The 15,884-nt window shown below is 42.5% G+C and overlaps 1 protein-coding gene across 2 annotated transcripts; it reads right to left on the bottom strand.

The window, feature by feature from the left end:
* Positions 1-2,074: 2,074 nt before the first annotated feature.
* On the bottom strand, positions 2,075-7,172 carry LOC109777528 (uncharacterized). Of its 2 annotated transcripts, XM_045234767.2 has the most exons (8): positions 7,000-7,162; positions 6,829-6,897; positions 5,717-5,855; positions 5,556-5,629; positions 4,980-5,480; positions 3,466-3,963; positions 3,162-3,374; positions 2,075-2,989 (listed from the first exon to the last, which is right to left on the bottom strand). In XM_045234767.2, the coding sequence occupies exons 3-8, from the start codon at positions 5,796-5,798 to the stop codon at positions 2,288-2,290; spliced, it is 2,070 nt and encodes a 689-aa protein (XP_045090702.1). In that variant the 5' UTR covers positions 5,799-5,855; positions 6,829-6,897; positions 7,000-7,162; the 3' UTR covers positions 2,075-2,287. The 2 variants fall into 2 exon arrangements, with proteins under 2 accessions (XP_045090702.1, XP_020191737.1); XM_020336148.4 differs by lacking the exon at positions 6,829-6,897 and having other exon boundaries at positions 7,000-7,172.
* Positions 7,173-15,884: the final 8,712 nt, after the last annotated feature.

Here is a 15,884-nt window from a genome sequence, read left to right as displayed (position 1 = left end):
GACTTATTCTAGACTAGACCTAGCTCTGGTTTTCTCTGGTCCACATAATAGAGATGCCTCGTAAGGCTCTCTTCTTTCTCCTCTAGTTCTCCACAAAGACAAGCTCTGGACGGTGAAGTATTGCCGGGTCAGAATGCCCGCACGCATGCAATTCATAGAGAGGTCGTACTACCAGTCTTCGGTTCGATGGATCGTTCATGAACCATTCAAGGGACTTCATCAGCAATCTACTCCAACTTTCTTCCACTGCAACTCATAGTTGGTAACGATCCAAACCTCTATATGCATCTTAATAGTGTTCCTGGAGTTCGATCCGTATGATGAATTTTTTTTTCTGCTATGTTTCCCAACATCATATTATACTCCTTTTTCCTTTATATATTTACAGGTTCTCATCAAGGTTTTTAATAAGGTATAATATTAACACAAGATCATATGTCATACTTTTTGTTTTTCCCATTGAGATTTCAAGGAAATATATACAATATATGTATTGTCCCTTAATTTATCGGAAAAACTAACACCCACACGTGTGGGCGTTTGCACATCGCCCACATGCCTTCATAACCACTCATTTTGCCACGTACGAACAGATGACATTAGTAGAAATCTTTTTGGTTTTCGGTTTAAAAATGTTTTATCTCCTAATTAAAAAACTGAATTAAAAATCGGTTTTCACCATTAAATCCGTCTCGACGAGATCTTCAAAACTAGACCCCATGTTGATATGTTTCGACGAAAGAAATTTTTGCCCAAAAATTGCCATGATGTTTACACTGCCTCCGTTCCAAAATAGATGATCCAACTTTGTACTAACTTTGTACTAATGTTAGTACAAAGTTGAGTCATCTATTTTGGAACGGAGGGAGTAGTTGCCATACTGCTTAAACTAAAGTTGCCATGTGGCAATTTTAGTTTGTAGATCATGGCAATTTTAGTTTTTGATGATAGCAATTCCAATACTTTGATCATGAAAATATTTTTTTGCATGAACCATGGCAATTTTAAATGCATGTATCATGGCAATTTTAGTTTATGGTGCATGGCAAGTCTAGTTTCTTAATTCTCCGTTTTATAATATGTCAAAATTTACTTTTTAATATAGAAGGTTGAAACATAACATGGCAATTTTAGTGTAAATATCATGGCAATTCATGTGCAATAGACATGGCAACTTTTAACCCAAAAAACTTTCGTCGAAATATATTGATATGAGATCTAGTTTCGAAGATCTCGTCGCGAGGGATTTAATGATGAAAACGGATTTTTAATCGAATTTTTCATTTAAGAGATAAAACATTTAAAAAACTGAAAATCCAAAAAAAAAATCCACATGCATGCATGCGATGACATGGCGTATTCTGTATGTTAGGGCGTGTGGGCGGGTTTAGCTCCCACCACACGTGTGAGCGTTAGCATTGTCCTAATTTACTGTTCTCTTATTATTTTAAAAGGCGATGATTGCTATTGTATATTTTCTCCTTACTTGCCCACTGGTCTCAGATTTTTCCCATGGGATTTTTAAAGGAATTTTTATCAAGATGAAGTCTTCTGACAAGACCAAGCAGCAGTGATTAGGGGGGAGTGCTTGAATTAATTAATGTGTTATTTGTAGGAACCGTCAGCAGTTGTCTTGGGGCAATAGTCACGACGGTTGCGCCCATCTCTGTATGCCTATTAAGAAGCGTCCTTGGCACTGTATAAACAGGAGTACTCTCATCAATAAAGATTAAAAAAATCGACAAAGAACAAAGATTAACTATTCTCATTACATCTCTGTTTACTATTTGCATCAATCGAGTCTCTCGTTTTCAACTACAAACAGTGACGAGTGAAACTCGCTGGCGCCTACTGCTTCTACGAGCGGGCGGCGCTGCGAGCCAATCCACCGTCACTCCTCAGGGATGGGAGCGCAGCGGAAGCATGAGGGGCTGGCCCGAACAGACACGGGCAGGCGCAACGTACGCTATGGAAGGGGTCCGATCAAGAGCTCACGCGGGGCAGGCGACACCAAAGCATAACAACAACAATTCAGTCAAGCGGGCCTGAATAAAAAGTGAATGCAGATTCCCCGTTTACTTTCATCTTCACTTCTTTCTTAATTTTAAAGAGAATTACATCCTGTACTGTCCTTCCATGTTCCATCCTTCCTTTCCAAAATAAAACTGTTTTCTTGACCAGGAAACTAGAATGTAAGTAGTCTTTTCCTTTTCATCGCCCTTAAAGCTGGAATAACAACTGGAGCAGGACCAGGAAGAGAGACTAAACGCAAAAAAGGTAGCCCCCACTACGCAACAGATTTGTTGACCCGGATTGGCAACGAGCCAATGGTCACAACATCAACCAAGGGACTCTTATCTTCAGCCTTCCTTGTCTTTGAACTGATTGTAAGAGAACCAACTTTCGCAACAATTGAATCATCTTCAGGTGCCTCCAATCTGACAATTGCCGAGCTAATATTAACTCCGTTCTCATTCAATTTTGACGATCCATGTCCAGCACCATCAGGATTCGGTTTAGGGTTTTCCACCTTCTTCCAGTATTGTTGCTTCCCATCCATGCTCATTTTCAAGGTTGAAGTTTGTGGCTGGCTAGTTGAAGATCTAGGCGCTTTTTCATTATCCTGCTTGCCATAACAACGGTTTTCTTGATGCCCATTTTCTTTCCCAGCCTCAATACCAACTTGTTTTTCAACAGCATCCTGTCGTTTGATGCCATTACAATCATGTGGCTTCTCTGACATGTTCTGTATCTCCAATGTTCTGTCTATCAGCACACCACCAAATTTTGGCAGCTGAAGATCTGAGGCATCGCTCTTACGCTGTGAGACAGGAACAAAATCTGGAGCATTGTGACTCAACTTGGACCATCTACGCTGCTTAATTCTTGCTTCATCTTCCTCGTATCTCATAAAATCGTCAAATAGGCACTCCTTCACTTTGATATCCTTCAAGATCTTGAGCACAGATATTCCAGGAACATATGGGACCTGCATTTGAAGCTTGGATCATGATCAGGAGGTTGAAAGCAGACACTACATGTATGCTCAGAACTAGACCACGGAAAAAGAATGCAACGTGAAGACACTTCACCACAGGGAAACTAGTATTCACTTGATATTCCATGGATCGAAACTGGCTTCCCACAAATGGAATGCTTACCTCTTGGGTATCTCTGCTGTGTGTGACAGGCTTATTTTCATTATTCTGAAGCAAGATATTCTGCAAAGTATAGTTAGGTACGTCTTTGATTATATGCCATCTTACAGGAAAGCAACCAGTCCATTTATCCTGGCACCAGAAGTCCATGTCCTTATGAAAATCTACAGGACCAACCATCTCGGCCAAGCCACAAAAGTGCCCGCTACCATTCACCTGATGAGCCACAAGTCACATTTAATAATTGAATTTTAAGGACAAACCATATTTTAAGAAAATGGAAGTTGGACAAGTTGGAACTGCTTACAGAAAAGAACAGAAAAACTGGACACTTTGTAGAATTCCGCTTAGCTATTCGGTCAGCATCCCTATATGCGCAATCCAGCTTGCTATTTCCACTGGAGGAACTAGACCATACACCATACTTAATTGATTTGTGGATATCCGCCTCACCAATTGACTTGATAACAAAGAACTTTGCATAGGGATTGTCCACTCGGAGGTCATTACCGTTGTATTGGTCAGATCTTATAAGGATTGTCCCATCTGAGTTCCCAACAATCAGCCTTGACGTGTAGGATTTTGCAACTATGGCTGGTGACCTTTGGCCGCTATGTTTCTCCGCATTACTAGAGCCATGTGCCTTTAGTTGACCACTCGACTTTGAAGTAGGCTGAAATTTCTCAGCTGAAGCCCACTTCTGAGGATCAGATCCGACACATGCAAAACAATCATTTCCAGATAATTTTGCCTTTGGTGAATGCTTGGCAGCAGCCATTGGACTGTCAAGCACATTTGTAGGTGCCTAATCATAAGAATAATATTTCTCAGCTCAAGATAGGAACAAACTTAAAGCATGAGAAAAGAAATAATCAACTTTTGTATCAACAGTAAGAAGCAGAAAGTGTTTTGATGACTACAGAACTTTTACATGTAGTGGAGAAAATATAGAAGCTATTATGCTGAAAGATGTTGTAAAGAATATAAAATGAACTACTCTATTGTAGTTGACCCAACAGTACTCTATGGTAGTTGACCCAACAGATAACATCAATAACTAGCAATCTTCCATTAACAATTATCTCTGTCCTAGAGAAGAGGACGAGAGCTGGCAAGGTGGCTAGTAACACAACAAATACACATGTTGGAGAAATATAATCAGCCTCACATTCAATGTTACTTCTACAATATGCATGCCTTGCAACGTTGAAAAGTTACCATCCCAAAAGAACACCAAAAAGAAGGAACCATGACGACTGGGAGTGCCATATAGTAGTGGAATTTATTTCTAAAGATATATTAAGACGTGGCGGGAACAATTGCCCATTCACATCAGAGCATCATCAACTACTGGTACCCCAAAAGCTTCAACGGCATTACAGGCTTACTGTTCTGAGTTTTTCTTAGGCATGCTTTTTTCATATTTAAGGGTTCATACACAAGAAATTAAGAGGAAATGATGGATCCTATAGTAGCTTCAACTCAACAAACAGTTCAGAGGATGTTATTTACTCCCTCCATTCTGATGAATAAGGTGTATTTCATTTTGTTAAGACAAGACTTTGAGCAAGAATTACTCTTCTAATACTTGATTTATGTGACACAAAATCACCATCATAACAAAGTACTTCTAAATACGAACCTAGTGACACAAATTTCATGTCATATAACCTTGTATTTATGTAGCCAGTATTGGTCAAATGCATGTCTTAACGAAACAAAATACACCTTACTTCTAGGAATGGAGGTAGTAAATGCTAAACAGCAGGCCTCACAAAAGAGAACAATGAGAGCAAGTTCCAGAAGAACATGTGCGCCTACCTGTGGGGTATGAAGAGGTTTAACAGACACCATGGACCCATTTCCCAGCTCTTGCTTCATTGGAAGTGAGTTATGCAACTGAACAATTGGTATCATTGAGTGATTCTGAAACTGCTTTGAAGAGACAATTGTTGATTGTACAGGCGGATTCACGACAACATCATTTTTCGGGGCAACAAGAGCCATCAAAGGTAACACATGATTTGTGGATGTTACAGCATAAGCTGGCATGCTTGGAATGAATGCAACACTAGATGGGTGGAGAGATGTGGCAGTGATTCCTAGGACACTATCGACTGCATAAGGAAGAACAGATGGAATGTAATAAGATGAGGGAACTACTTGGCATGTAGGGTCAGTGTCAGGGACATATTCTTGTGGCAGATAAGATCCATCAACTATGTAACCAGGATCCATAGGGTAAGGGCTGTAGGAAGGATGAACTGATCCATTGTCAGGGGTAGCATAGTAAACACACTGTGTGCCGTCAGTCTGGAAAGCCTGTGAGAGCAACATGTTATAAATGTTCGAAGGTAAAAAGAACAGGTACTGAAGAAATTTTGCTGTTACACTAACCGGAAAATAAACATCTTGAGCATCATATCCTAGAGAGTTCTGATGGTTATACCAATCCATAGGTGATCCAACTTCTGTATTTTAAAGGACTGTGTATTATAATCTGATGGCACAGGGAAGTAAAAATACCATCAACTGCATGATGCAAATTAATATTTTACCTGCATAACCATATGTATAGGAATTTACAGCAGTTGGAACATATACATTTTGTCCATACAATAATTCAGGGGTCATTTCCATCTCCGTACAATTGACAGCTTTGAAGGAAACGCACCTCGTTATACTGTAGTGACTTGGCTGGAATGAGCAACAGAAAGCAAGTTACACAAAATTTAACAACATGCATCACACAGATAAAAAGATAACTGAAGGTGGCAACACAAAAGAGCATAGCAAGATGAACTCCAAAAGGTTGAGTACAAAATCTTTCTGGATAGCTGGCATAAAAATAATTAAACAAGTATGTATTGCAAGAAGATATAGTACAATAATTTACAAACATGGGAAGGAATATCAAAGGCAATTGTTATGATTAAAATTATGAGAAATGAAAAGTAGTGACTTAGATATTTCTAGGAGTAACATATTTATGTGCAGAAACTCTCAGCACAGTTTATTGAGCATAGCTAACAGGTTAGATGATATGTTCGCTGAGTCAGAGCTTATCCTAAGTTGGTTAGGCTGGAGGGTCAAATCTAATAAAGTCCATCACACATAACAAATTCAAAAAAATCAGAACATGTAGTTACCCATCTTCCTGCCTTAGTTGAATAAGAATATTAGACTAGTGTGTCCCAGATTACACCAATCCCCATTCTCACACCTACAATCATCAAAATACTATGCAAACATGCCTAATTTTGATCAGCTCAGGAACACTATCATCATTCTGTACAATTTGATGCGCGCATAACGATGTAGACTTTGTTGTGTACAGATGAAAAGGTACAATTGAAGTACATAACCAAAAAATCAAATCGAAGTTTGTGTCTGGCCTAATTTTAATAGGCAACGAAAACAGCAGAGACCAATTTTTACGCAAGTTAGTCGCCAAAATTACCAATTACAACCCTATAGTAAATCGAAGCAACAAAGGCTCAAACAGATGCAATACCATGATCAAACATGCTATCTTCGATAACAAAAATAACAAACACGAAACTTCACCAACAGATCTCCAACCCACACGCCACTACCAACAAGTAAAACCTAGATCCAAAACCGATCCGCCCACAAAACCAAAACCAGGTATCGGCACATGACACCGAACCTAATTCACCGGCCCGGCCCATGGCAAATAGATCCACACCTCCGCCATCCCGAGAGGAACCGGCATCGCCTACGGCCAGCGAGGAGGATGCAGACATGAATCAGATGGTTGAAGGCCAGGGGGGGGGGGGGGGGGGGGGGGGGGGGGGGGTGGGCGTGTTAGGAGACTCACCAGTCACGGCGTGTTACAGGCTTACAGCCTTGACTCGAGTCGCCGCCGGGGAAACCCTAAACCTAGGAGAGAAGGGGAGAGGCGGCGAAGAGGCAGGCGAGGCGGGGAAAGAGGTGGAAGCAAAGCGGGAAATGCGAGAGACGAGTTGGAGCCTGAGGGGGCGAGATTTTGTTAATTCCTCTCGTCTTCCTTTCTGTATTTATATTCTGGCTTTCCTTTGCACATTGACAATTGTGACCTTGGCTATATGGCGGTTCGAAACAGCGCGCGGTTACCGTGAAACGTCGGGCCCGTTGCCGTGTCACCTATAAACCGCTTGGGCCACGCTGTGTGAAAGTGGTAAATCCCTTTTGTTAGGAATGTTAACTACCGACCGTCAGCCAGGAGAAGGGTCCAGCGACCCCTTTCCACCGTTGCATGAATCTTGACGCAGGGCCGGTGCCACGTCAGATTTCAAACTAACAAGAAGTGTTGGACGTGCTTTGCTGCGCCGTTAGTGTTGTCTTTTTTTAAATCACTCTCTTTCATAATATAAGGTATATTATTTTTTTGAAAAGATAAATCTTTTAAGTTTGATCAAATTTGCAAAGAAATATATCAAAATTCATAATATCATATTGGTATTTTTATATTTATCATGAAATAAATTTTTATACTTTTTTGTTTAATGTTGCGGATGTCGATATTTTTGCTTTGAACTTGCTCTAAGTTAAAAAAATTGACTTCCTAGAAAATTAATACCCTTTATATTTTGGAATTGACAGAATATTTAGTCTGGCGTGTGGGGAAGATGATAGTGTGTTTTATTTTTATTTTTAATCCATTGTTTGGTGGACCTTTCATGGTGTGATTCTGTATTGTCCACTAACCAATCTATATTTATGTGGAGAAATTTCTGTGCCGTTGGTTGCATATACTATATGTTGGGAACGTAGTAATTTAAAAAAATTCCTACGAACACGCAAGATCATGGTGATGCATAGCAACAAGAGGGGAGAGTGTTGTCCACGTACCCTCGTAGACCGAAAGCGGAAGCGTTAACACAACGCGGTTGATGTAGTCGTACGTCTTCACGATCCGACCGATCAAGTACCGAACGTACGGCACCTCCGAGTTCAGCACACGTTCAGCTCGATGACGTCCCTCGAACTCCGATCCAGCCGAGTGTTGAGGGAGAGTTTCGTCAGCACGACGGCGTGGTGACGATGATGATGTTCTACCGACGCAGGGCTTCGCCTAAGCACCGCTACGATATTATTGAGGTGTAATATGGTGGAGGGGGGCACCGCACACGGCTAAAAGATCGTTGATCAATTGTGTCTAGAGGTGCCCCCTTGCCCCGTATATAAAGGTGCAAGGGGGAGGCCGCCGGCCAAGGGAGGAGAGGCGCGCCAGGAGGAGTCCTACTCCTACCGGGAGTAGGACTCCCCCCCTTTCCATGTTGGACTAGGAGAGGAAGGGAGAAGAGGTGGAGGGGAGGAAGGAAGGGGGGGCGCCGCCCCCCTCTCCTTGTCCTATTCTGACTGGGGGGGGAGGGGCACGCGGCCCTGCCCTGGCCTCCTCTCCTCTCTTCCACCTAGGCCCACTAAGGCCCATTAAGTTACCGGGGGGTTCCGGTAACCTCCCAGTACTCCGGAAAAATCCCGATTTCACCCGGAACACTTCCGATGTCCAAACATAGGCTTCCAATATATCAATCTTTATGCCTCGACCATTTCGAGACTCCTCGTCATGTCCGTGATCACATCCGGACTCCGAACAACCTTCGGTACATCAAAACATATAAACTCATAATATAACTGTCATCGTAACGTTAAGCGTGCGGACCCTACGGGTTCGAGAACTATGTAGACATGACCGAGACACCTCTCCGGTCAATAACCAATAGCGGAACCTGGATGCTCATATTGGTTCCTACATATTCTACGAAGATCTTTATCGGTCAGACCGCATAACAACATATGTTGTTCCCTTTGTCATCGGTATGTTACTTGCCCGAGATTCGATCGTCGGTATCTCGATACCTAGTTCAATCTCGTTACCGGCAAGTCTCTTTACTCGTTCCGTAATACATCATCCCGCAACTAACTCATTAGTCACAATGCTTGCAAGGCTTATAGTGATGTGTATTACTGAGTGGGCCCAAAGATACCTCTCCGACAATCGGAGTGACAAATCCTAATCTCGAAATACGCCAACCCAACAAGTACCTTTGGAGACACCTGTAGAGCACCTTTATAATCACCCAGTTACGTTGTGACGTTTGGTAGCACACAAAGTGTTCCTCCGGTAAACGGGAGTTGCATAATCTCATAGTCATAGGAACATGTATAAGTCATGAAGAAAGCAATAGCAACATACTAAACGATCGAGTGCTAAGCTAACGGAATGGGTCAAGTCAATCACATCATTCTCCTAATGAAGTGATCCCGTTAATCAAATGACAACTCATGTCTATGGCTAGGGAACATAACCATCTTTGATCAACGAGCTAGTCAAGTAGAGGCATACTAGTGACACTCTGTTTGTCTATGTATTCACACATGTATTATGTTTCCGGTTAATACAATTCTAGCATGAATAATAAACATTTATCATGATGTAAGGAAATAAATAATAACTTTATTATTGCCTCTAGGGCATATTTCCTTCAGTCTCCCACTTGCACTAGAGTCAATAATCTAGATTACACAGTAATGATTCTTACACCCATGGAGTCTTGGTGCTGATCATGTTTTGCTCGTGGAAGAGGCTTAGTCAACGGGTCTGCAACATTCAGATCCGTATGTATCTTGCAAATTTCTATGTCTCCCACCTGGACTAAATCTCGGATGGAATTGAAGCGTCTTTTGATGTGCTTGGTTCTCTTGTGAAATATGGATTCCTTTGCTAAGGCAATTGCACCAGTATTGTCACAAAAGATTTTCATTGGTCCCGATGCACTAGGTATGACACCTAGATCGGATATGAACTCCTTCATCCAGACTCCTTCATTTGCTGCTTCCGAAGCAGCTATGTACTCCGCTTCAAACGTAGATCCCGCCACGACACTTTGCTTAGAACTGCACCAACTGACAGCTCCACCGTTTAATGTAAATACGTATCCGGTTTGCGATTTAGAATCGTCCGGATCAGTGTCAAAGCTTGCATCAACGTAACCATTTACGATGAGCTCTTTGTCACCTCCATAAACGAGAAACATATCCTTAGTCCTTTTCAGGTATTTCAGGATGTTCTTGACCGCTGTCCAGTGATCCACTCCTGGATTACTTTGGTACCTCCCTGCTAAACTTATAGCAAGGCACACATCAGGTCTGGTACACAGCATTGCATACATGATAGAGCCTATGGCTGAAGCATAGGGAACATCTTTCATCTTCTCTCTATCTTCTGCAGTGGTCGGGCATTGAGTCTTACTCAATCTCACACCTTGTAGTACAGGCAAGAACCCTTTCTTTGCTTGATCCATTTTGAACTTCTTCAAAACTTTGTCAAGGTATGTGCTTTGTGAAAGTCCAATTAAGCGTCTTGATCTATCTCTATAGATCTTGATGCCCAATATATATGCAGCTTCACCGAGGTCTTTCATTGAAAAACTGTTATTCAAGTATCCCTTTATGCTATCCAGAAATTCTATATCATTTCCAATCAGCAATATGTCATCCACATATAATATCAGAAATGCTACTGAGCTCCCACTCACTTTCTTGTAAATACAGGCTTCTCCAAAAGTCTGTATAAAACCAAATGCTTTGATCACACTATCAAAGCATTTATTCCAACTCCGAGAGGCTTGCACCAGTCCATAAATGGATCGCTGGATCTTGCACACTTTGTTAGCTCCCTTTGGATCGACAAAACCTTCCGGTTGCATCATATACAACTCTTCTTCTAGAAATCCATTCAGAAATGCAGTTTTGACATCCATTTGCCAAATTTCATAATCATAAAATGCGACAATTGCTAACATGATTCGGACAGACTTAAGCATCGCTACGGGTGAGAAGGTCTCATCGTAGTCAATCCCTTGAACTTGTCGAAAACCTTTCGTAACAAGTCGTGCTTTATAGACAGTAACATTACCGTCAGCGTCAGTCTTCTTCTTGAAGATCCATTTATTTTCAATGGCTTGCCGATCATTGGGCAAGTCAACCAAAGTACATACTTTGTTCTCATACATGGATCCCATCTCGGATATCATGGCCTCAAGCCATTTTGCGGAATCTGGGCTCACCATCGCTTCTTCATAGTTCGTAGGTTCGTCATGGTCTAGTAACATAACCTCCAGAACAGGATTACCGTACCACTCTGGTGCGGATCTTAATCTGGTTGACCTACGAGGTTCAGTAATAACTTGATCTGAAGTTTCATGATCATTATCATTAACTTCATCACTAATTGGTGTAGGTGTCGCAGAAACTGATTTCTTTGATGATCTACTTTCCAATAAGGGAGCAGGTACAGTTACCTCATCAAGTTCTACTTTCCTCCCACTCACTTCTTTCGAGAGAAACTCCTTCTCTAGAAAGGATCCATTCTCAGCAACGAATGTCTTGCCTTCGGATCTGTGATAGAAGGTGTACCCAACAGTCTCCTTTGGATATCCTATGAAGACACATTTCTCCGATTTAGGTTCGAGCTTATCAGGTTGAAGTTTCTTCACATAAGCATCGCAACCCCAAACTTTAAGATACGACAACTTTGGTTTCTTGCCAAACCATAGTTCATAAGGTGTCGTTTCAACGGATTTTGATGGTGCCCTATTTAGAGTGAATGCAGCCGTCTCTAAAGCATAACCCCAAAACGATAGCGGTAAATCAGTAAGAGACATCATAGATCGCACCATATCTAATAAAGTACGATTACGACGTTCGGACACACCATTACGTTGTGGTGTTCTGGGTGGCGTGAGTTGCGAAACTATTCCGCATTGTTTCAAATGAAGACCAAACTCATAACTCAAATATTCTCCTCCACGATCAGATCGTAGAAATTTTATTTTCTTGTTACGATGATTTTCAACTTCACTCTGAAATTCTTTGAACTTTTCAAATGTTTCAGACTTATGTTTCATTAAGTAGATATACCCATATCTGCTCAAATCATCTGTGAAGGTGAGAAAATAACGATATCCGCCACGAGCCTCAATATTCATCGGACCACATACATCTGTATGTATGATTTCCAATAAATCTGTTGCTCTCTCCATAGTTCCGGAGAACGGTGTTTTAGTCATCTTGCCCATGAGGCACGGTTCGCAAGTACCAAGTGATTCATAATCAAGTGATTCCAAAAGTCCATCAGTATGGAGTTTCTTCATGCGCTTTACACCGATATGACCTAAACGGCAGTGCCACAAATAAGTTGCACTATCATTATCAACTCTGCATCTTTTGGCTTCGACATTATGAATATGCGTATCACTACTATCGAGATTCAACAAAAATAGACCACTCTTCAAGGGTGCATGACCATAAAAGATATTATTCATATAAATAGAACAACCATTATTCTCTGATTTAAATGAATAACCGTCTCGCATTAAACAAGATCCAGATATAATGTTCATGTTTAACGCTGGCACCAAATAACAATTATTTAGGTCTAAAACTAATCCCGAAGGTAGATGTAGAGGTAGCGTGCCGACCGCGATCACATCGACTTTGGAACCATTTCCCACGCGCATCGTCACCTCGTCCTTAGCCAATCTTCGCTTAATCTGTAGCCCCTGTTTCGAGTTGCAAATATTAGGAACAGAACCAGTATCAAATACCCAGGTGCTACTGCGAGCATTAGTAAGGTACACATCAATAACATGTATATCACATATACCTTTGTTAACCTTGCCATCCTTCTTATCCGCCAAATACTTGGGGCAGTTCCGCTTCCAGTGACCAGTCTGCTTGCAGTAGAAGCACTCAGTTTCAGGCTTAGGTCCAGACTTGGGTTTCTTCTCCTGAACAGCAACTTGCTTGCTGTTCTTCTTGAAGTTCCCCTTCTTCTTCCCTTTGCCTTTTTTCTTGAAACTAGTGGTCTTATTGACCATCAACACTTGATGCTCCTTTTTGATTTCTACCTCCGCTGCCTTTAGCATTGCGAAGAGCTCGGGAATTGTCTTATTCATCCCTTGCATGTTATAGTTCATCACGAAGCTCTTGTAGCTTGGTGGCAGTGATTGAAGAATTCTGTCAATGACGCTATCATCCGGAAGATTAACTCCCAGTTGAATCAAGTGATTATTATACCCAGACATTTTGAGTATATGCTCACTGACAGAACTATTCTCTTCCATCTTGCAGCTGTAGAACTTATTGGAGACTTCATATCTCTCAATCCGGGCATTTGCTTGAAATATTAACTTCAACTCCTGGAACATCTCATATGCTCCATGACGTTCAAAACGTCGTTGAAGACCCGGTTCTAAGCCGTAAAGCATGGCACACTGAACTATCGAGTAGTCATCAGCTTTGCTCTGCCAGACGTTCATAACTTCTGGTGTTGCTCTTGCAACAGGCCTGGCACCCAGCGGTGCTTCCAGGACGTAATTCTTCTGTGCAGCAATGAGGATAATCCTCAAGTTACGGACCCAGTCCGTGTAATTGCTACCATCATCTTTCAACTTTGCTTTCTCAAGGAACGCATTAAAATTCAACGGAACAACAGCACGGGCCATTTATCTACAATTAACATAGACAAGCAAGATACTATCAGGTACTAAGTTCATGATAAATTCAAGTTCAATTAATCATATTACTTAAGAACTCCCACTTAGATAGACATCCCTCTAATCCTCTAAGTGATCACGTGATCCATATCAACTAAACCATGTCCGATCATCACGTGAGATGGATTAGTTTCAATGGTGAACATCACTATGTTGATCATATCTACTATATGATTCACGCTCGACCTTTCGGTTTCCGTGTTCCGAGGCCATATCTGCATATGCTAGGCTCGTCAAGTTTAACCTGAGTATTCCGCGTGTGCAACTGTTTTGCACCCGTTGTATTTGAACGTAGAGCCTATCACACCCGATCATCACGTGGTGTCTCAGCACGAAGAACTTTCGCAACGGTGCATACTCAGGGAGAACACTTATACTTTGATAATTTAGTGAGGAATCATCTTATAATGCTACCGTCAATCAAAGCAAGATAAGATGCATAAAAGATAAACATCACATGCAATCAATATAAGTGATATGATATGGCCATCATCATCTTGTGCTTGTGATCTCCATCTCCGAAGCACCGTCATGATCACCATCGTCACCGGCGCGACACCTTGATCTCCATCGTAGCATCGTTGTCGTCTCGCCAACTATTGCTTTTACGACTATCGCTACCGCTTAGTGACAAAGTAAAACAATTACATGGCAATTGCATTGCATACAATAAAGTGACAACCATATGGCTCCTGCCAGTTGCCGATAACTCGGTTACAAAACATGATCATCTCATACAATAGAATATAGCATCACGTCTTGACCATATCACATCACAGCATGCCTTGCAAAAACAAGTTAGACGTCCTCTACTTTGTTGTTGCAAGTTTTATGTGGCTGCTACGGGCTTAGCAAGAACCGTTCTTACCTACGCATCAAAACCACAATGATAGTTTGTCAAGTTGGTGCTATTTTAACCTTCGCAAGGACCGGGCGTAGCCACACTCGGTTCAACTAAAGTGAGAGAGACAGACACCTGCCAGTCACCTTTAAGCAACGAGTGCTCGCAACGGTGAAACCAGTCTCGCGTAAGCGTACGCGTAATGTCGGTCCGGGCCGCTTCATCTCACAATACCACTGAACCAAAGTATGACATGCTGGTAAGTAGTATGACTTATATCGCCCACAACCCACTTGTGTTCTACTCGTGCATAACATCAACGCATAAAACCAGGCTCGGATGCCACTGTTGGGGAACGTAGTAATTTCAAAAAATTCCTACGAACACGCAAGATCATGGTGATGCATAGCAACAAGAGGGGAGAGTGTTGTCCACGTACCCTCGTAGACCGAAAGCGGAAGCATTAACACAACGCGGTTGATGTAGTTGTACGTCTTCACGATCTGACCGATCAAGTACCGAACATACGGCACCTCCGAGTTCAGCACACGTTCAGCTCGATGACGTCCCTCGAACTCCGATCCAGCCGAGTGTTGAGGGAGAGTTTCGTCAGCACGACGGCGTGGTGACGATGATGATGTTCTACCGACGCAGGGCTTCGCCTAAGCACCGCTACGATATTATTGAGGTGTAATATGGTGGAGGGGGGCACCGCACACGGCTAAAAGATCGTTGATCAATTGTGTCTAGAGGTGCCCCCTTGCCCCGTATATAAAGGTGCAAGGGGGAGGCCGCCGGCCAAGGGAGGAGAGGCGCGCCAGGAGGAGTCCTACTCCTACCGGGAGTAGGACTCCCCCCCTTTCCATGTTGGACTAGGAGAGGAAGGGAGAAGAGGTGGAGGGGAGGAAGGAAGGGGGGGCGCCGCCCCCCTCTCCTTGTCCTATTCGGACTGGGGGGGGGGAGGGGCACGCGGCCCTGCCCTGGCCTCCTCTCCTCTCTTCCACCTAGGCCCACTAAGGCCCATTAAGTTACCGGGGGGTTCCGGTAACCTCCCAGTACTCCGGAAAAATCCCGATTTCACCCGGAACACTTCCAATGTCCAAACATAGGCTTCCAATATATCAATCTTTATGCCTCGACCATTTCGAGACTCCTCGTCATGTCCGTGATCACATCCGGACTCCGAACAACCTTCGGTACATCAAAACATATAAACTCATAATATAACTGTCATCGTAACGTTAAGCGTGCGGACCCTACGGGTTCGAGAACTATGTAGACATGACCGAGACACCTCTCCGGTCAATAACCAATAGCGGA

Source organism: Aegilops tauschii, chromosome 3 (assembly GCF_002575655.3).
Source record: "Aegilops tauschii subsp. strangulata cultivar AL8/78 chromosome 3, Aet v6.0, whole genome shotgun sequence".
Lineage (NCBI taxonomy): Eukaryota > Viridiplantae > Streptophyta > Magnoliopsida > Poales > Poaceae > Aegilops > Aegilops tauschii.
Note: the sequence above shows the minus strand (reverse complement) of the source record. Positions and strands in the feature narration are given on the sequence as shown.